This window comes from Salvelinus sp. IW2-2015, linkage group LG1 (genome assembly GCF_002910315.2).
Source record: "Salvelinus sp. IW2-2015 linkage group LG1, ASM291031v2, whole genome shotgun sequence".
NCBI lineage: Eukaryota > Metazoa > Chordata > Actinopteri > Salmoniformes > Salmonidae > Salvelinus > Salvelinus sp. IW2-2015.
In genome coordinates this window covers 22855064-22877753 of record NC_036838.1, presented here as the reverse complement: position 1 = coordinate 22877753, position 22690 = coordinate 22855064, and the positions used below count along the sequence as shown (strand labels likewise).

Below are 22690 nucleotides of genomic sequence, written 5' to 3'. Positions count from 1 at the left end.
ACCCCTTATCAATCTACACACAATAACCCATAATGACAAAGCAAAAAAAGGTATTTAAATATCTCAGCAATTTTTTTATTTTTTATTACAGAAATATCACATTTACATAAGTATTCAGACCCTTTACTCCGTACTTTGTTGAAACAACTTTGGCAGCGATTACAGCCTCGAGTCTTCTTGGGTATGACGCTACATGCTTGGCACACCTGTACTTGGGGAGTTTCTCCCATTCTTCTCTGCAGATCCTCTCAACCTCTGTCAGGTTGGATGGGGAGCGTTGCTTCAAAGCTATTTTCAGGTCTCTCCAGAGATGTTCGATCAGGTTCATGTCGGGGCTCAGGCTGGGCCACTCAAGGACATTCAGAGACTTGTCCCGAACCCACTCCTGCATTGTCTTGGCTGTGTGCTTAGGGTCGTTGTACTGTTGGAAGGTGAACCTTCGCCCCAGTGAACCTTCGCCCCAGCACCCTGGAGCAGGTTTTCATCAAGGGTCTCTGTACTTTGCTCTGTTCATCTTTCCCTCGATCCTGACTAGTCTTCCAGTCCCTGCCGCTGAAAAACATGCCCACAGCATTATGCTGCCACCATCATGCTTCACTGTAGGGATGGTGCCAGGTTTCCTCCAGACGTGACGCATGGCATTCAGGCCAAAGAGTTCGATCTTGGTTTCATCAGACCAGAGAATCTTGTTTCTTATGGTCTGAGTGTCTTTAGGGGCCTTTTGGCAAACTCCAAGCGGGCTGTCATGTGCCTTTTACTGAGGAGTGGCTTACGTCTGGTCACTCTATCAAAAAGACCTCTGGAGCTCTGTCAGAGTGACCATCGGGTTGTTGGTCACCTCCCTGACCAAGACCCTCCTCCCCCGATTGCTCAGTTTGGCCAGCTCTAGGAAGAGTCTTGGTGGTTCCAAACTTCTTCCATTTAAGAATGATGGAGGCCACTGTGTTCTTGGGGACCTTCAATACTGCAGAAATGTTTTGGTACCCTTCCCCACAATCCTGTCTCAGAGCTCTACGGACAATTTCTTCGACTTCATGGCTCGGTTTTTGCTCTGAAATGCACTGTCAACTGTGGGACCTTACATAGACAGGTGTGTGCCTTTCCAAATCATGTCCAATCAATTGAATTTATCACAGCTGGACTCCAATGAAGTTGTAGGAACATCTCAAGGATGATCCATGGAAACAAGAAGCACCTGAGCTCAATTTCGAATCTCATAGCAAAAGGTCTGAATACTTATGTAACTAAGGTATGTTTTTTATTTGTAATAAATTTGCAAACATTTCTAAAAACTTGTTTTCGCTTTGTCATTATGGGGTATTTTAGAATAAGGTTTTAACGTAACAAAATGTGGAAAGTCAAGGGGTCTGAATACTTTCCGAAGGCACTGTATATACAAAAGTATGTGTACACCCTTTCAAAGTAGTGGATTCGGCCAGGTCAGCCATAAGATCGAGCACACAGCCATGCAATCTCCATTGACAAACATTGGCAGTTGAATGGCCTTACTGAAGAGCTCAGGTGACTTTCAACATGGCACCAGCATAGAATGCAACCAGCACAAGAACTGTTCGTTGGAAGCTTCATGAAATGGGTTTCCATGGCTGAGAAGCCGCACGCAAGCCTAAGATCACCATGCGCAATGCCAAGCATCCGCTGGAGTGGTCTAAAGCTCGCTGCCATTGGACTCTGGAGCAGTGAAAACGCGTTCTCTGGAGTGATGAATCACACTTCACCATCTGGCAGTCCGACGGACGAATATGGGTTCAGCGCATGCCAGGAGAACGCTACCTGCCCCAATGCATAGTTCCAGTGAAGGGAAATATTAACCCTATTGCATACAATGACATTCTAGACGATTTTGTGCTTCCAACTTTGTGGCAACAGTTTGGGTAAGGACCTTTCCTGTTTCAGCATGACAATGCCCCATGCACAAAGCAAGGTCCATACAGAAATGGTTTGTCGAGATCGGTGTGGAAGAACTTGACTGGCCTGCACAGAGCCCTGACTTCAACCCCATCGAAAACCTTTGGGATGAATTGGAACGCTGACTGCAAGCCAGGCCTAATCACCCAACATCAGTGCCCGACCTAACTACTGCTCTTTTAGCTGAATGGAAGCAAGTCCCCGCAGCATTGTTCCATCATCTAGTGGAAAGCCTTCCCAGAAGAGAGGAGGCTGTTATAGCAGCAAAACAGACCAACTCCATATTAATGCCCATGGTTTTGGAATGAGATGTTCAACGAGCAGGTGTCTACATACTTTTGGTCATATGGTGTATGTATCTGAAAAGTTTTAAAGGGCACGAGTATGGCTCACCAGGGCGGCGTGTGCATAGCTGGTGCTGCCCGTGCCAATGGCCGACCCGTTGCGGGGGGGGTGATGGTGGGAGTTGGTGAAAACCAGGCTCTGCGTAGAAGGGGCATCCCCTCCTCCTCCTCTTCCTTCTCCCACTGGCTTCTGCAGCAGAGAGGGCAGGTCCAGACTACAAGAGACACATATCATTATTACAACAGATGATACTTTTTCTATTGCACACATACCCACTACGGAGAAAGTCTGATTAAAATCAACACAGTCATAACGGGGACCATGTCTCAAGGGAAGGATCCATACGCCCTTCCTACTTATTATGCACATCCAAATGTATCTACCAAAGCAGCTGGGCCAAACATATCACTCCATGGAATAAAACTGGCGAAGAGGTCAAGCTGTTATTTTGTGTACCACTGGGCTGATATTTTCCTCATATCTACACAACACCAAAAGCAGTGTTTTTATTTTATTTTTGATATACATCTTTTTTTTTTACCCCTTTTTCTCCCCAATTTCGTGGTATCCAATTGGTAGTTACAGTCTTGTCCCATTGCTGCAACTCCTGTGCAGACTCGGGAGAGGCGAAGGTCGAGAGCAGTGCCTCCTCTGAAACACAACCCAACCAAGCCGCACTGCTTCTTGACACAACGCCCGTTTAACCCGGAAGCCAGCCGCACCAATGCGTTGGAAGAAACACCGCACACCTGGCGACCGTGTCAATGTGCACTGCGCCCGGCCCGCCACAGGAGTCGCTAGTGTGTGATGGGACAAGAACATCCCTGCAGGCCAAACCCTCCCCTAATCCGGATGACGCTGGGCCAATTTTGCGCCGCCCTGTGGGTCTCTCGGTCGCGGCCAGCTGCGACAGAGCCTGAACTCGAAACAGCATCTCTAGTGGCACAGCTAGCCAGCTTAGACCACTGCGCCACTCGGGAGGCCTCAAAAGCAGTGTTGATATGTGACGGGTGGGTGCCCTAGCTAGTCGTGCGGATGGTGAGCTGGGAGTTACCTTTGCCCAGGTGTGATGTGGTTCTGAGGTGCAGGTGCACTTGAGGCGGTGAACACTTTGGTCTCGGAGAGCTGAGGGGAGACAGAGAGTTATTGACAAATGTAATAGACCAAGTTGTGAGACATAAGGCTAACTATAGTTTTGTTAAACATTTTGAAGTCACACTGTATGAACTAGTACACTGTTGTGCAGGACTCTAAATTCAAACATTTAATTGGTATCACTGGTGCTCCCCACTTTAAAAAGGTAAAGAGCACCAGAAAATACATTTTTGTTAAATCGATTGAGACATTGCCTATATGAATTCCAGCTACTTCTGAAGCACATGTTGTTCCCTAAAAACAAATATGTAACCCTGTAAATCCATTTGTTTATRATAAAAAGCTCAATTGTAATTGAAATGAAAATGAAAAAGTCATTTGTGGAATATTTGGTTTCTACATTATGTAAAATAACTATTTTCCTTTTGAGATGCATTACATTGAAAATTGTACACTGTCTCTTTAAGAACGTTTGTGACGACAACATGCAAGAGCTGTCATTCATTAATTGCTATGATCATTGATCTCCTGAAGAAGCTATCCCTTTCCCGTCCTTCCTGTGCCCTCAAATGTTTGGATATACTGATAATGTTACTAGGTTGTTAGCTAGCTAATGAGGTAGTAAAAAGGTTACACAAATTATGTGGGTGATTTTTCTAGGAACACTGGTGCTCCCATTTTAAAATTCCAGTTCGCACACCAAAATATTAAGGAGCATGTGCGACCAAAATGGCCGCAGTTCACAGCCCTGGTCATGTATGTGTTCCATCTGGAAAATAAATATCCAAAATGTGAACATAAGACAAAGCTCCTTCCACCCCCTGACCACTACTACTCCCCYGTCCCCATTACCCAGACTCACACTCATCTCTTCGCTCCAGTCCTCAGCAGCCCAGTCTTCCAGAGTACTCCTCCAGGCCACTGCAGGGAGCACACCAGAGAGGGGTCAGAGCTCAGAGATGAATGGAAACAACACAGGGGCTTCTTGGAGAGGCGTTTGTGAACATGGACTGTAATTCAGCGGCATTGCTAAGGACATTTCCCTAGCAACAGTCTACAGGGTCCCATTAGAAATACAACAATAAAACATCCTGACCAATGAACACCTACCGGTCAAAACGTTGCAGAAAACGATACAAGAGAAAATGGGTCTTTCTATAAATAAAAAAGTGCCAATGTGTGACATCAGGGTAAACATTTCAAAATAGTTAGATATACAGCTTCACGTGTAGTTACAGAAATAAAGGTTTAAATAGGCACAATGGGACCATAAGTCCACCTAGCAACAACAAAACATCTATATGTGATTCAATATGTCACTTGAAATATGGACACCGCAAGTTTTTTTGTCTTGCCTAGAAGCAAGGTCCGTTTATGCATTTAGTCAACTTCTCTATCATTTATAGCCATGCTAAACAAACAGCTTCTATATTTCGGGTTGATATAATAACATAATACAATAATATAATACAATGGGTTCTGTCAAGAAAATATTGACAATATTAATAATAATCAATAATTAAATTAATATAATCAGTAAACACTTTAAGCATTGGTCTGCATGTCAGTCTGAAAATTAGCCGTCAAATGCTTGCTTCCTCCACTCCTTGCCTCTCCTCAAAAGTGCATTGGAACCCAAGGGGATGAACCTTCCTCTCAAAGCACATTGGGGAAGAAGAGGAGCGGTGAGAAATGGAGGAAACAATTGGAGAATCTCAATTGCATTTCCTTGAATATTCACATCCTCTCTCCTTGTCTCAAAACCCATTGGATAAGAAGTTGAGAGGGGAGGGACCTAGGACTGTTGCGGTGACCGTATTACCGCCACATTGGCGGTCACGAAGGCAGTCAAATTCCACGTGAGCGTTTAGTCACGGTAATTAGGCTTATCCAAGCCCTGACGCTGCTGCTGGTCATTAGTAGCCTACCAAAATTGCTATCTGCCTGGTACTCAGCAATCTATTGTCCCTCTAATCACTCAGACATCAATGCAAATCTAATCAAAAACTTAATGAGAGCCCATGAGCTCATGTTGCAACAACATTTCTATAGGCTATGTTTTTGTTGATGCTAGTGGTTGTATTAATTTGGGATCTATCGCATCCCACAACTGTCCCAGACTGTTTTGAATATTTATTTCTCACGCAGATTAGAATAGGTTGACTTTTGTACTATGGGGGATAGTAGATTGACATAGGCTAGTGCTTTTTCTGTTCGTTAGGCCAACCTATCTTGTTGGCTGACGATAAGTAAATGTGGACAGTTCTTCCAACATCTTTAATATGCACCTCGGAATTGGACAAGGACGTGCGCAGTTGCGTCCCTGATGTGTCTGTCTTCACTTGTAGCCTGTAAGAAAGACCTGATCATGTGATGGAGAGCCATGTGAGTGAGAGGTGATCCGGAGCGCGTAGCACTCAGGGAGAAGGTTTTTTTTAGGGGATGCCGCCATGAAATTCTAGGCATTATCAAGTGCTTGTCAAATTGTGAATGACGTAGTGTGTACAGCCTGCACAAAAAAACWAAGCAGAACTCATGCCTTTCAAGAAACTTTTTTGAAATCATCATTAGCGGCCTTACAATGTATTAAAAATGTAAACATATAGGCCAACGTTTGTAGAACTACTAAAGTTAATGTAACTCTAAATTAAGCATGTAGGAATACTTATAAAACAAAAACGGCTCAATACAGAATAGCTGCATGTGCGCACTCCCTCAAATCATTTGGAGAAAATATCCTTTCTATTCAACATAAGGACAACTCCGATAATGCTATTCTGTTCTTCTGAAATAGACTACAGTTTCTTCATATCATGCTTCTTAAGACCTGTCTAAAATAAATAATGGATTTATTGTGAAGGTTTAGGCTATATTATATGGATTTATTAGACTTTTTAAAATGTAGACGTTCGTTCCTAAGGTCTGCATCAGTGGCTTGTAGGCTGTGTGTGGAAGCCAGGATATGCTAAATGTGTTTATGTTGATTAACGGTCAATTACCGTGAGACTGTCAGTTACTTGCTTGACAATCACCGGCTGACAACATTTTGTGACCACCACAGCCCTAGAGGGACCTTGACCTTCTCATTTAATGGGTTTTGAGAAAGAGACGAGAGGATGCGACGAATCAAGGAAATGCAATTGAGATTGTTTCCTCCTACTAAGCATGGCTGTGTGCTTGATTTTATACACCTGTCAGCAACGGGTGTGGCTGAAATAGCCGAATCCACTCATTTGAAGGGGTGTCCACATACTTTTGTAGTGTACTTCCATATACACTGAGTATACCAAACATTAGGAACACCTTCCTAATATTGAGTTGCAKCCCCCACCCCTTTGCCCTCAGAACAGCCTCAATTCATCGGGCCATGGACTCTACAAGATGTCGAAAGCATTCCACAGGGATGCTGGTCCATGTTGACTCCAATGCTTCCCACAGTTGTGTCAAGTTGGCTGGATGTCCTTTGGGTGGTGGACCGTTCTTGATACACACGGGAAACTGTTGAGCATGAAAAACCCAGCAGCATTGCAGTTCTTGACACAAACCGGAGCGCCTAGCACCTACTACCATACCCCGTTCAAAGGCACTTAAACCTTTTGCCTTGCCCATTCATACTCATAATAGCACACATACACAATCCAAGTCTCAATTGTCTCAAGGCTTAAAAATCCTCCTTTAACTTGTATCATCCCTTTCATCTACACGGATCGAAGTCGATTTAACAATTGACATCAATAAGGGATCATAGCTTCACCTGGATTCACCTGGTCAGTCTATGTCATGGAAAGAGCAGGTGTTCTTAATGTTTTGTATACTCGGTGTATACTTCCATTCATTTTTTAAACTGGTACCGGGCTACCTTCAGATGAGTATTGTGAGCGTCCTAGAGCAAAACAACTGACATGTAAGTGTTCCTGAGAGTCGCATCTTTCCGTAGAGGGGTCATATTAGTGTGTAGCCAAAACTGTTCGGGCGCTATAGACAGAAGTCGGCAGATCGGCATTACCGACTTCAGCAAAACGAAGAACACCACTACTTTTTGAAGAACCCAGAGAGTTTCATGATCCTTCTCTGTGTGAAGCCTCACCTGTCCCATCTGTGCTGTTGCTGGCCCCTGACTCCCAAGCGTCACCTTGTGTGGTCCCTGTCCCCTGTTCTGGGGTGTAGTCTGCTGGGTTAAAGGTCCTGAGGAGAGAGAGAGAGAGAGAGAGAGAGAGAGAGAAAATGGGGGTAGGTGAGGTTTAGGTTTAAGAAGAACTGGTGTACGAGGAACCAGAAAAGGACAGTTGTGTGTGTACGAGTTTGTGTGTGTATTACAGAACTCACCCCATTCCCTGGGCTGAGAACCTGCTTCCCGCTGGTGCCCTGCCCCTTCCTCTGCCTCCAGATCCGACTGAACCACACAGACCCGCACAAGGTCAACACATAGTAAGCATAGCACCAGAAAAATTGTGTGAAGTTAAGAGAGCACTTAAGTTACCTGGGAGTGTTGACTGGAACATATGAGAAAGTGCCACTAATTGACACTCACCTCTACCCCCTCTTCCCCCCCTGCGACCTCGCTCTGACACTCTGTCCAAAGGGCCAGGGACCGCCTCCACACCATTTTCCTCTGGCCGCACTGCACAGGGAGACAGAGAGAGCGAAGGAGCGAGAAAGCGAGGTGGGGAGAGACAAAGAGGGAGACAGAGAGAGAGGGATAGCGATAGAGAAGGAGAGAGAAGTGGGGAGACCAACAGAGAGATGATTTAGTGATTAAGGTCAGTACAAAGCTATGTGCTGCCTAGTAAGCAATTCTGCTGAATAGTGCATTGATGACGAACTATTGCTTAATGACAAATTGGCTGGCTCTATGTGCTCTATGTAGTGTTCTCTAATCCAAAGTACCGCCAATGAGAATAAACACACTAACTGTAAATGTACTAACCACACCATGGTTGAATAACTCAAATCCTCGACAGCTTACTGACTTCTCATTCTTCCTGGCTCTTAGGTGATCAATTAGGCCTAGTGTTATAGTGCCTTGTTCATTGAAATATGCATAGAATTTGATTCCGTGGCCCCCTAACCTCTCTCAACCTGGCGGCTGCGGTTGCTGGCCCCCCTGCCTCTCCGATTGCTCCCCCCGCGGCCCCTGCTGCCCTCTCTCTCTCCTCCTCTCTTCTCCCGGTTCTCCTTGCCCTCCGTCGGGCCGTCCTTCGCTAGGGGTTTCTTCTTCCCAACTGTCTCCCATGAGGTCTGTGAGAGAGAGCGATAGAGAGCAAGAGAGAGAGAATATGTATGACCATAGAGACACATATTTCCCTCAGATTACACAGACCCTACAAAGAATTTGAAAACAAACCCAATTTTGATCAACTCCCATATCTATTGGATGCAATACCACAGAGTGCCATCACAGCATCACGATTTGTGACGTGTTGCCAGAAGAAAAGTGAAGAACAAACACCATTGTAAATGCAACCCATATTTATGTTTATTTATTTTCACGTTTGTACTTTAACTATTTGCACATAATATGACATCTGAAGTGTCTTTATTCTTTTGGAACTTTTGTGGTGTAATGTGTACTGTAATATTTTTTTTATTGTTTGTTTCACTTTTGTTTATTAGCCATTTCACTTGCTTTGGCAATGTAAACATATGTTTCCCATGCCAATAAAGCCCTTAATTTGAAAATTGAGAGAGAGAGCGAGATGGAGAGAGCGAGAGCTAAAGAGAGTGAGCTAAAGAGAGCTAGAGAGAGCTAAAGAGAGCTAGAGAGAGCGAGAGCTAAAGAGAGCTAGAGAGAGCTAAGGAGAGCTAAAGAGAGCTAGAGAGAGCTAAAGAGAGCGAGAGCTAAAGAGAGCTAGAGAGAGAGAGAGCTTAAAAGAGATGACTAAAGAGAGTGAGCTAAAGAGAGCTACAGAGAGACTAAAGAGAGTGAGCTAAAGAGAGCCAGAGAAGAGCTAAAGAGAGCTAGAGAGAGCTAAGGAGAGCTAGAGTGAGCGAGAGCTAAAGCTAAAGAGAGCTAAAGAGAGCTAGAGAGAGCTAGAGCTAAAGAGAGCTAGAGCTAAAGAGAGCTAGAGAGAGCGAGGGAGAGCTAAAGAAAGCGAGAGCTTGAGAGAGCGAGACCTAGAGAGAGCAAAGGAGAGCGAGAGAGCGAGGGAGGGCGAGGGACTGACTTTTGACCTCTCCTTATTGATCCTAATTTGCTTTGATAGAGAAAGGAGGAGGAAAAGGGAAATGGAAGTGAGAGAAGGGGAGGGGATATGCGATAGGAGAGGAGAGGAAAGAGTGGCAAAGACCTACAGATTGCAGGAATAAAAGTTAAGTCAGATCCTACAAGTCTACAACTGCTTGAACTAGTCAACGTAAAATTTAAATGGACGGATGAAATCGACACGTATGTTTTTGGCCTCTATGTACTCCTCCTACTGCAGTGTCACAATGTCATTGACATATCAAAGGATGAATGGCCACAGGGCAGGCAGGCAGCAGTAGCTGATTATATCATGGGAGGATTACATACATAGGAGCAAAACGACCCACTTTCTATTTCAGGACTTCCAAGAAACAACAACAGCGTAACTGTGGCGGAGTGGAGATATCTCTCACTTCACCATCTGTGCTGCTGTGCTCTCCTCTGAAACACCTCGATTATTTCACTACTGAATCAGGCGCTGACAGAACAAGTGACAAGTGTTGTMCATCCTAGATTCAGAGGCCGTAATACTTTTTCTATTGTCCTCKTGTAAAAAAATAATAATAATCACAATATGCCTTTATTCAATCACCCAACATGCAACTGGACAAGTCCACCTGGCACAGTTGGCACAAGCCCCTATTTTCAGTTTACTTGGATAGATATAGCAATGTGCACGGCACCCTTGGGCTTGATTGGAAGGGGCTGTGGCAAGGGTCATTAAGAGATCCATTGCCTAAAGCGCATTTTTWAAAAGTCTTCAGGCTGATTCAATCCACTGTAGATAGAAGTATTGTATTAGGTACATTATGTCATCTGTCCATTACAAAACGTGAGAACATATTTTGGGGCGGCAGGGTAGCCTGCCGCCCCAAAACCACTGTTAGAGAGTTGTACTAGTAACCGAAAGGTTGCAAGTTCGAATCCCCGAGCTGACAAGGTACAATCTGTCGTTCTGCACTTGAACTAGMCCGTCATTGAAAATAAGAATTTGTTCTTAACTGACTTGCCTTGTTAAATAAAGGTAAAACAAAAAAATTAAATTCCCATCCTATCAGATCTGTGCTCCAACTCTAACAGATGTAGATCAAATCAAGTTCTATTTGTCACACGCGCCGAAGACCTTAACGTGAAATGCTTACTTTTTCTTTCATTTAAGAATGATGGAGGCCACAGTGTTCTTGGGGACCTTCAACGCTGTAGACATTTTTTGGTACCCTTCCCCAGATCTGTGCCTTGACACTATCCTGTCACGGACAATTCCTTCGACCTCATGGCTTGGTTTTTGCTCTGACATGCACTATCAACTGTGGGACCTTACATAGACAGGTGTGTGCCTTTCCAAATCATGTCCAATCAATTGAATTTACCACAGGTGGACTCCAATCAAGTTGTAGAAACATCAAAGGTGATCAATGGAAACAGGATGCACCTGAGCTCAATTTCGAGTCTTATAGCAAAGGGTCTGAATACTTATGTAAATAAAATATTTGTTTATTTTTTATAAATTTGATAAAAATTCTAAATACCTGTTTTCGCWTTGTCATTATGGGTTATTGTATGTAGATGGATTAAATAACTGTTTTTCTCATCAATTTTAGAATAAGGCTGTAACATAACAAAATGTGGAAAAAGTCAAGGGGTCTGAATGCTTTCCGAATGCACTGCACGTGTACGTCAATATGCATGTGTGTGTGTTTTGTGTGTGTGTCTGTGTGTTGGAGTGTCAGCTTAGTATGTGTGAGAGTCCAGTGAGTGTACATCGAGTCTGTGCAAGAGTGGCTGCTACCACCAGCCACTCAACTCTCCTGAGTCAACAATGAGCATCACTAAACCAGAAAACTAAGGCAGAAAAGTTCAGCTGTTATGGTTCGTGTGACAGCTACTTCAGGGTCATATTTATTAGGAAAACAAAGTGTTTCTTATTGGACAAGTTCAGGTAGGCTAGTCCCTCCCTTTTTCAGTCAGTTTTCTTCCATTTGGTGCCTAATGAATACGACCCAGGTCTCAGGGAAGTTGAGGTGACTGAGCGACGCTAAGCTAGCGATGATTAGCCACCCGAAGGAAAGTGGCTGAAGGAAATTGAAAGCTAGCGTTAACGTCAGTCCCCTCTGCCCTACCGTATCAGAGGTGCTTTCAAGGAGGAAGTTGATAGCTCTGTTGACATCCTCGTTGCAGTCATGGAGCGCTACCATGCACTCATCCTGGATCTTTCCTGTCACCTCCATCAGCTGTGGACATACATACACATCTGAATGATTTATTTGAATCCAATGAAACATAATAGAATATTAAGAACATCTTCCTAATATTGACTTGCACCCCCCGCCCTCAGAACAGCCTCAATTCATCGGCGCATGGACTCCACAAGGTGTCGAAAGCACTCCACAGGGACGCTGGCCCATATTGACTCCAACGCTTCCCACACTTGTGTCAAGTTGGCTAGATGTCCTTTGCGTGGTGGATCATTATTGATACACACAGGAAACTGTTGAGTGTAAAACACCCAGCAGCGTTGCAGTATTTGACACAAAACCGGTGGGCCTACTAACATACCCCATTCAAAGGCACTTTTATCTTGCCTGTTCACCCTCTGAATGGCGCACACACACAATCCATGTCTCAATTGTCTCAAGGCTTAAAAATCCTCCTTTAACCCGTCTCCTCCTCTTCATCTACACTGATTGAAGTGAACTTAACAAGTGACATCAATATGGGATCATAGCTTTCACCTGGATTCATGTGGTGTGTCTGTTCTTAATGTTTTGCATACTCAGTGTACAATGACCCTGTCTATACAGACATTTGATACAAATACACTACACACACTGAGACACACACACTGAGACACACACACTGAGACACACACACTGAGACACACACACTGAGACACACACACTGAGACACACACACACACACACACACACACACACACACACACACACACACACACACACACACACACACACACACACACACACACACACACACACACACACACACACACACACACACACACACACACACACACACACACACACACACACACACACACACACACACACACACACACACACACACACAGTCACAGGTATTCTCTCTTAATGTGAAACAAATACCACAACACACACAGGCCATCATTCAGAGCTGTCACAATGGCCTCTGCGAATTCCTGCCCACTCACCTGGTTCACTTTATCCTCAAATTCAGCATCATTCTTGTCATAGATCATCTGGGCGAGTCGGATCTGCTCTGCAGTCGCCTGCAAAATGGAAGAGAAGTAAGTGGGGGAGGTTATAAAGATGAGAAGAAGGAAAGGAACAGAGGGAGGAGAGAAGGAGAGGGAGAAGAATTGTTTTGGAGAAATGATTTACCACTTGAAGACCCGCTATGTATGATTGAGCAWGTTGTACTGTGTGCGTGTCAAATAGAAAAAGTAGCCAGCCGGGGTCGGTCCAGAGGGGCTTGTCCCCCAGGTTAAGAAATGCTTGCCAAACAAGCTCTATTTTGGTGGCCTCTGGTACATTCTAATGCTAGATTGCATTTTCAACCAGCAACTATCAGGAAATAACACTGATCACATTTTTTCACACTTTTAGAGTGTTAGTTTCATCAGCTCTTGTACAATATGATACAGGAAAATGTCATTTTGACTGCACTGGGCCTTTAAAGAATACTTTAAGTCCTGACTTCCACCAGCTTCAAGCTTCCTTTTGAGAGGTATTTTCTCAGCTAACTGCAAGACAGGTATGATTGAAGAATGAAGCAGGTGTTTAACATGGGCTTTGCTAAAGAGAAAGCAGCAGTTGACTGCTCCATTGTCAACACTTTGAGTAAATCAGTAGACCTACAGTCAATGTTCTCTCTAAGCTGCGAGCGTAGTAGCCCCGAGACTGTCGCGCAGAAATATTAGCCCATAGAGAGAAGATCTAGAGCAGCAACTTGAGTTTTGCCCTTATCTGGAAGACGGTGTCCCTTTTTGGTTAGAGAGAGCAGATGGATGTTGAGACGCGGGCCCTCAGTCTGCGGCGCTCTCCCTCCGCTGAGACTGACCATCAGATGCAGGCACCATCAGTCCAATAAAATAAAACGATTTAAATGTATGCTCACTCAGCTGTGCTTCAAGGGTAATACAACAACAGATCTATTACCGGTGTGATCGATTAAATATATATATWTTTTTTAAATGGCCCGAACAACAATGCACTGGCAGGGCAATTCAAGCAAAGCTAATATGCGGTGCTAATGTATTGGGCCTATAGCTTACTGCACAAACCTCATTGCTACAGTAATGTTTTTAATTGGTTAATGTTGCATACGCTTATGTGTTTTAAGTCATGTTCCAAAAAAATAAATCTGAGCGGTAGATCTCGGCTTGCATTTTGACTCAAAGTGACCACTGTTCTAGAGTTAAACGTTTCCCTTTACTGTGGCAATTGTGATCGAATCAATGCAATATTAGCCACTTTCAATGCAAAACAAAACTATACAAGAGATTTTGTTGAATGCAGAACGCATCGGAGTAGGATTGTATTGCATTGACATGCACTACTCAGCCCATACTCTACACAGACCGGTGCGGCATAAACAATCAGAGCTCCAGTAGGCCTATACGCAAATAGACGGTTTGTTCATATCCTTTGCTGGTTAGTGAGTTATTAGCCCAGTTATAGATAATTTGTAGTTAGTAATAGGGGAGTGATAGAGCACAAAACATATACAGTACCAGTCAAAAGTATGGATACACCTACTCATTCAAGTGTTTTTCTTTGTTTTGACTATTTTCTACATTGTAGAATAGTGAAGACATCAAAACTATGAAATAACACATATGGAATCATGTAGTAACCAAACAAGTGTTAAACAAATCAAAAAATATTTTATATTTGAGATTATTCAAAGTAGCCACCCTTGATGACAGAATTTATGGCTTGCCATAACAAATACTTATTGACTCCAGACATTTCATATTTAAAATTTTAATTAATTTGTAACAATTTCTAAAAACAGAATTCCACTTTGACATTATGGGGTATTGTGTGTAGGCCAGTGAAACAAAATCTCAATTTAATCAATTTTAAATTCAGGCTATAACACAACAACATTTGGAAAAAGTCAAGGGGTGTGAATACTTTCTGAAGCCACTGTATATATCAATATCTTTCAAAATACCATATACAATTGCAGCCAAATATATTGTCACCCTTGCACTTTTCTTAAATAATATCTTATTTCTAAATTAAGTTTAAATTGAAGAAATATTTTTTTTTGTCTCCACACCTTATTGGATTTTCTACATTACAGAATACATTTTATTTCTGTAACCATCAGCTTAAATGTTTCATTTAGAAAATAAAGACAAATGGCATGGATAAAACTATTGGCACCTCAGAGCTAGTACTTGGTTGAACAGCCTTTGGCCAAGCTAACTGCCGACAAATGCTTCTTGTAGCCTCAGATGAGCTTGCTGCACCGTTCTACTGATGACCAAACTGAGCATTCACTCAAAATAACCCCCCCCCCCCCCCRTKCAATCAAACATTGGGAGGTTTGATAATACTGTAGGGTTGTTTGCTACCTCTGGTACTGGGGGCCTTGAACGTGCACAAGTCATCATGAAATCAGCTGATTATCAGGAGTCCAATGTTCAACCAAGTCCAAAAATAGTTTTTCCATTGAAGATTGTGGGTCTTCCAGCAGGACAACAACCCTGAACACACATCAAATAGCACCCAGGAACGGTTCAAGATGAAACTATCGACTGCTCTGAAATGGCCAGCATAGAGTCCAGATCTGAATCACATCCAAGAACTTGTAGTAAGATCTGAAAACATCCGTTGGTTGAAGGCATCCCTCAAACATCGAATAATTTGGGCAGTTTGCTGCTGAATAGTGGGCCAAATTGCCAGTAATGGCTCAATGATGGCTACAATAAATGTTTTTCTCAGTTATCTTGGCCAAAGGCTGTGCAACTAAGTGGTAGCTCCTGGGCGCCAATAATTTTGTCCATCTTGCCAATAATTTTGTCCAGAGGGTTAGAGCCTTGTCCATGCCTTTATTTTGTAAATTAAAAATAGCTAACTTAAGTTTCCAAAAATAAAATGTGTTGTGCAATGTTTTAACTCCAATAACAAGGTGTGGAGACCAAAAGTGTTTTTCAATTTTAACTTATTTCAGAATTTTTTTMGGGGCCACAACTAAGTATCATTAGCTTTTTCAGACTGATGCTCTCTCTCCACTAGTCTACCTACTGTTCCTGCAGTAAAGAGGATTCACCATCTTCATCAAATGTTTTCACAATTTATCTGCAGATAAATCACAAAAAAGTCTATCAGTATGCAAATTAGGTTGCTAAATTAACAGTTCTCGTACTGATGCAATTCGGTAGGCTACTGATGAGTAACTCTGATGAGTAAAATACCGGATGTGGAGGTCCTGGGCTGGCGTGGTTACATGTGGTGTGCAGTTGTGAGGCTGGTTGGCAGTGGTGGAAAAAGTATAAAATTGTCATACTTGAGTAAAAGTAAAGATACCTTAATAGAAAATTACTCAAGTAAAAGTCACCCAGTAAAATAGTACTTGAGTAAAAGTCTAAAAGTATTTGTTTTAAAATATACCTAAGTATCAAAAGTAAAAGTTAAAATAATTTCATATTGCTTATATTAAGCAAACCAGACGGCATAATTTTATTTAAATGTTTAATTTACAGATAGCCAGCGGCACATTCAAACACAKATTTTTAAATGAAGCATGTGTGTTTAATTAATCCGCCAGATCAGAGGCAGTAGGAATGACCAGATATGTTCTCTTGATAAGTGCGTGAATTGGACCATTTTCCTGACCAGCTAAGCATTGAAATATAACGTGTACTTTTGGGTGTCAGGGAAAATGTATGGAGTAAAAAGTAAATCGTATTCTTTGGGAATGTAGTGAAGTGAAAGGAAAAGTAGTTAAATATAAATAGTAAAGTAAAGTACAGATACCACAAAATAACTACTTAACTAGTACTTTAAAGTATTTTTACTTAAGTACTTTACACCACTGCCGGTTGGACGTACTGCCAAATTCTCAAAAACTTAGTTGGAGGCAGCTTATGGTAAAAGAATGATCATTCAATTCTCTGGCAACAGCTCCGGTGGACATTCCTGCAATTAGCATGCCAATTGCATGCTCCCTCAACTTGAGACATCCGTGGCATTGTGTTGTGTGACAAAACTGCACATTTTAGAGTAGCCTTTTATTGTCCCCAACACAAGGTGTACCTGTGTAATGATCACGCTGTTTAATCAGCTTCTTGATATGCCACACCTTTTTTTAGTCTTTTAAAATTTATTTCACCTTTATTTAACCAGGTGAGAGAGAACAAGTTCTCATTTACAACTGCGACCTGGCCAAGATAAAGCAAAGCAGTGCGACAAAAACAACAGCACAGAATTACACATAAACATCAAACATTACACATCAATAACACAATAGAAAGAATCTATGTACAGTGTGTGCAAATGTAGAAGAGTAGGGAGGTAAGGCAATAAATAGGCCATAGAGGCAAAATAATTACAATTTAGCATTAACACTGGAGTGATAGATGTGCAAGTAAAGATACTGGGGTGCAAAAGAGCAAGAAGATAAATAACAATATGGGGATGAGGTAGTTGGGTGTGCTATTTACAGATTGGCTGTGTACAGGTACAGTGATCGGTAAGCTAATCTGACAGCTGATGCTTAAAGTTAGAGAGGGAGATATAAGTCTCCAGCTTCAGTGATTTTTTGCAATTTGTTCCAGTCATTGGCAGCAGAGAACTGGAAGGAAAGGCGGCCAAAGTAAGTGTTAGCATTGGGGATGACCAGTGAAATATACCTGCTGGAGCGTTTGCTACGGATGGGTGTTGCTATGGTGACCAGTGAGCTGAGAGAAGGCGGGGCTTTACCTAGCAAAGACTTATAGATGACCTGGAGCAAATTTGTAGCGAGGAGCAGCCAACGAGAGCATACAGGTCGCAGTGGTGGGTAGTATATGGGGCTTTGYTGACAAAACGGATGGCACTGTGAAAGACTACATCCAGTTTGCTGAGTAGAGTGTTGGAGGCTATTTTGTAAATGACATCTCCGAAGTCAAGGATCGGTAGGATAGTCAGTTTTACGAGGGTATGTTTGGCAGCATGAGTGAAGGAGGCATTGTTGCGAAATAGGAAGCCGATTCTAGATTTCATTTTGGGTTGGAAATGCTTAATGTGAGTCTGGAAGGAAAGTTTGGAAGTTTGTTAGCATGGTGTTCAAAGAAGGGCCAGATGTATACAGAATGGTGTCGTCTGCGTAGAGGTGGATCAGAGAATCACCCGCAGCAAGCGCGACATCATTGATATATACAGAGAAAAGAGTCGGCCCGAGAATAAAACCCTGTGGCACCCTCATAGAGACTGCCAGAGGTCCGGACAACAGGCCCTCCAATTTGACACACTGAACTCTATCTGAGAAGTAGTTGGTGACCCAGGCGAGGCAGTCATTTGAGAAACCAAGGCTATTGAGTCTACCAATAAGAATGCGGTGATTGACAGTGTCGAAACCATTGGCCAGGTCGATGAAGACGGCTGCACAGTACAGTCTTTTATCGATGGCGGTTATGATATCGTTTAGGACCTTGAGCGTGGCTGAGGTGCACCCATGACCAGCTCTGAAACCAGATTGCATAGCGGAGAAGGTACGGTGGGATTCGAAATGGTCGGTGAGCTGTTTGTTAACTTGGCTTTCAAAGATTTTAGAAAGGCAGGGCAGGATGGATATAGGTTTATAACAGTTTGGGTCTAGAGTGTCTCCCCCTTTGAAGAGGAGGATGACCACGGCAGCTTTCCAATCTTTGGGGATCTCAAACAATACGAAAGAGAGGTTGAAGAGGCTAGTAATAGGGGTTGTAACAATTTTGGCGGATAATTTTAGAAAGAGGGTCCAGATTGTCTAGTCCAGCTGATTTGTAGGGATCAAGATTTTGCAGCTCTTTCAGAACATCAGCTGTCTGGATTTGGGTGAAGAAGAAGCTGGGGGGGGCTTGGGCAAGTTGCTGTAGGGGGTGCAGAGCTGTTGGTAGGGGTAGTCAGGTGGATGGATAATCTTGGCAAAGGAGAAATGGTCACTAACAGCGATGTAAACAAATTTGAGCACAAAATGAGAGAAATAAGCTTTTGTGCGTATGGAACATTTCTGGGATAGTATTTCAGTTCATGAAACATGGGACCACTTTACATGTTACGTTTATATTTTTGTTCAGTGTAGCATGACATTTGTGTGTGTAGTCTTCAATGATAGACTGCGACAGAGCAGGTAAATGTTGAACCGGAATGCAAAACTGCGCTGAAAAGTTACTGGTCCTGTCGGGAAGTGACTGATGAGATCCACTGGCCCAACCTTTTTACTGGCCAGCGTTGTGAATGTTGGACCCTGCACGCGAAATAAAATAAATGAATGTGCCAGAAAAACAATATTCTAAGTGGATTGACTCATTGTCACCACATTATATGGGACCTGCAAATTCACGCCCTCTCCCTCAGTGTAAATAAATATGACTGCAACCACAGCGCACACACCCAGATGCCAAGAGGCAGTGTTTCCCTGTCACCGCTCACTTTGTGACCGACAGGCGCCTATCCTAATAATAGATCGCTAGAAGATGCATATTCATTCACAGTCACTTTAACTCTACCTAAATGTACATTGTACCTCAATTACCTCGACTAACCTGTGCCCCCTCACATTGACGCTGTACCGGTACCCCCTGTATATAGCCTCGCTGTTGTTATTTTACTGCTGCTCTTTAATAATTTGTTACTTTTATTTTTGATTTAACACATTTTTCTTAAAACGGCATTGTTGGTTAAGGGCTTGTAAGTAAGCATTTCACTGTGGTATTCGGCGCGTGTGACAAATAACGTATGATTTGATCTAGCAGGGGAGAGCTCTGCAGACTTATTTCTAAGAAGCAAACTGAAAAGTAGCCTAGTTAATTTAAGTGGAACATTTACACGGCTGAAAATCAGTCTGTAAATCAGTTGTATAGCCGACAACTGGCGCTAGTGGAAAACACATGTTGTGTGTGTGTGTGTCACTCACCTGGAGCTGTTTCTGTGGTTGAGTTGTGTGGGTGGCAGCAGGCAGCACTTTATCCCGAGTGCCCCGGGCTTTGTCACCACCCAACGAGGTCATCATATACAGTATATACAAAACAATGTATGTACAAAATAGAAAAATCTGGAAGACAAAACAGAGAGAAAGAGGGATTGGGGTGGGGAGGAACAAAGGTCAAATGTGGATAGAAAGTCACACCAATAATGCAATCAGTATTTTCCCTACTCACTGTAGACAGTTAAATAAAGGTTAAATAAAAATAAATTACAGATAAAAGACAAACACTTATTTAAATTTAGGCCTAGGTTGTTAGGATAGTCCTGATTTTATTTTATTGCAGTTTCTTTTGAGCTGAAATGCATTCCCTGGTCTGTGGACACGAGTAACCAGTATCAGACATCCACACATCAACAAAGTCGGATGGGATTGCGCAACACCAAGTCTAAACACACACAGTGATCTGACTGTATTGGCATAAATCTACCGTGAACAGTATCCATAGACATACTTTATAAACTAGACTGTATAAATTGAATACGGAGATTGAATAGTGAGAACTTCACACATTACACTCCTTGGTTCATATCGGACAATGCAGCTGCAGGTCAGGGGCTACCATTGGCAACTTACAGTAATGCATCCAAAAATACGGGTTCTAAAATATGATTATTTAGAGGAGCAACATCAGTTTGCCTTTGCGAAAGCAGTGGACTCGGGTACCTAGCAACTAGTCTGACAGGGCCTATATTTGTATTTACAAAGCGAGTTCATTATCATGAAAGCTAATGAGATATTGGATCATAACACTCGCCAAGAGATTTCACTGCTGTTGTGCAACAACAAAACAAGTTACCGTAGCTATCGAATTTGGCCTCATCACCTCTAATAGTAGCTGGCTACTCATAAATCATTAATCTAGCTACACAATATATGACAAACACACTCGAACGGTAAAAATATAGAACTGTTAGCCAATATAATCACGGCCATCAAACGCAAACAATACTTGTTATTGATAGCTTGCCATAATTAAGTTAGAATTAAAAAATAATGCATACCTATATAAATGACATTTAACAAATTCCGTTTGTCTTCACACGTTCGATACGTTAACTCAAATGCAAGCGCGAGCGTTTCAAATACACGAATGTGTATTCTAGTCTAGCTGCCAAATAATACACAACAGTGACAGACAGTGGGACCCCTTTGTCCTAGTTAGCTAAGTAGCTAGCTAGCTAGCTGGCAATGCAATTTAGGCTATTTATTGCAAAAAAATATACCAAAACACGACGAACGGACATTCCTGTTCATACATTATTGAATGTTGACCACCGGGGGTTCTCCCCAAGTGACAATAATAAACAACCGTTCTTCAAGTATCAAATCATGCTAGTTTGCTAGCTAACCACAAAGCTTTATCAATTCAATTCTGACGAAAATGGCCACAGCGTATGATAAAAGCTCCGACATTACTTGCCAGGGAACAAGCCAATAGAAAATAACGAAATAAAGAGTGAAAAGCTGTTTTAAAGAGACGAATGAATCGGTGATATTACACTTCAAGAGGGACAAGACTATACAAGGGTTTAAATTAGCTCAAGTATAAAGATAAACATTGAGTGCCTGAACGAGATTTGTTTTTTGTATTACCTGCTAACCGCTAACACGCTCTACTCAGTCAGCAGCAGACAAGGTCACGTGATATACAGCGTAGCTGCTGTCGTTGCTTTCCTCAGTGGCAGACAAGTGCGCAGACCCGCGTCGTCCTCTTGGGAGTCATTGATATTCACAGCAAGCCATAAAGGGTCGTTGATATAAGCAAAAGTTTTAGAGTATAGCCAGGGTCACCTATGATGTCTATGAATAATGTATCAGTAATTTGTCAGTAACACAGAAACCCTGTCCGTACAATGAATTGAACTTCGTAAGTACTGTAGGGCTACAGCATCACTCAATGAGCAATTTGAGTGATTGAGTTAATAACTACGGCACAAATATGAAACAAACCACACAAACAGCAATATGAAATAAGAGAAATATTACATATTTTTAATTTATCATTATTTTCATTTTAAAGATGTATAGGTTGGTTTCGGCTGTTGTTGACATCATACAATATCCCCAGGTTCAGTAATTTCTAAAAACATTCATGAGGTGTGTAAAGGTATAAAATAGGTCACCACCAAAGTAAAGACAGGGGTCAGTTCACACACTTCCTGGAACATATACATAAAAAGGTATGCATTTCACACATACACATTTATAAAATACACTTTAAAAGTGGTTATTTGTTCAACTTATGGTCGTAATTGGGTCTCTTTTTGTTCTCGCATTATCATGAAAACTCTCAAAGTTCCAAAAAGCAAAACTATGTCAGCCTACAAGTCTTTCACAGAAAGACTATAGAAAGGCAACAGTCACTCAAATATACCCTGCCTTTGCACACAAGGAAAAGAGCAACTACACTCATCCCTTGATAAAAAAAATAAAAAGTGACAAAAACGATGGTGCCTCCAGATGTATTCAACCCCAACCCCTTGCCCCTACATCCTATGCGCTTGTCCAGGGATGTATTCATTCAGACCATGACCATAGCGAACCATTTACTCCAAAGGAAAAAACCTTTCCAATGAAAACAAGAGTTTCTATTGGGCCAATTCAGGTAAGTCTCTCCCTGCTTCATTCTGCTTGCTTCTAGTGAATACAGCTAAGATCTGTTAATATTGGGAAAGTCTTGGCAAAATGGCAACAATGCCACCTGGCCTATCAGAGGGCATTGATGGAGATGTCACCATATTGCTTACACCTATTAAATTCTCTCAGATCTACACAAGTGCCTAGGAGGAAAGGACAAGGGTCTGATTTGGGATTCAGGCGCTTACGGTCAGCACTGTCTGCAGGTTTTCATCCTTGTTTTTAAATCAGCAGCTGGTTTAGAACATGGACACCACGGGGTTATGTCACAAAGCAGGATCAAAGAGTTAGCAAGATAATGTTTCAAAAATGTCCTCAAACAACTCCATA

At 42.4% G+C, this 22690-nt stretch overlaps 1 protein-coding gene across 5 annotated transcripts in view; it reads right to left on the bottom strand.

Annotated features, from left to right (window-relative positions):
• ubap2a (ubiquitin associated protein 2a) overlaps positions 1–22690 on the bottom strand; it is a 50189-nt gene that overhangs the window by 12260 nt on the left and 15239 nt on the right. For 2 of the 5 annotated variants that reach the window (XM_023986018.1, XM_070443165.1), the window contains exons 2-11: positions 19652–19789; positions 12735–12812; positions 11671–11781; positions 8436–8604; positions 7847–7987; positions 7693–7759; positions 7454–7551; positions 4229–4287; positions 3326–3396; positions 2320–2485 (exon numbers count right to left, since the gene is read on the bottom strand). In XM_023986018.1, the coding sequence (XP_023841786.1) occupies positions 2320–2485; positions 3326–3396; positions 4229–4287; positions 7454–7551; positions 7693–7759; positions 7847–7987; positions 8436–8604; positions 11671–11781; positions 12735–12812; positions 19652–19747 (1056 nt within the window). In that variant the 5' untranslated portion in view covers positions 19748–19789. Of the gene's footprint in view, positions 1–2319; positions 2486–3325; positions 3397–4228; positions 4288–7453; positions 7552–7692; positions 7760–7846; positions 7988–8435; positions 8605–11670; positions 11782–12734; positions 12813–19651; positions 19790–20724; positions 21258–21316; positions 21401–22690 lie in introns of those variants that run through there. The other 3 variants (XM_023986010.1, XM_070443160.1, XM_070443168.1) reach the window with 3 other exon arrangements.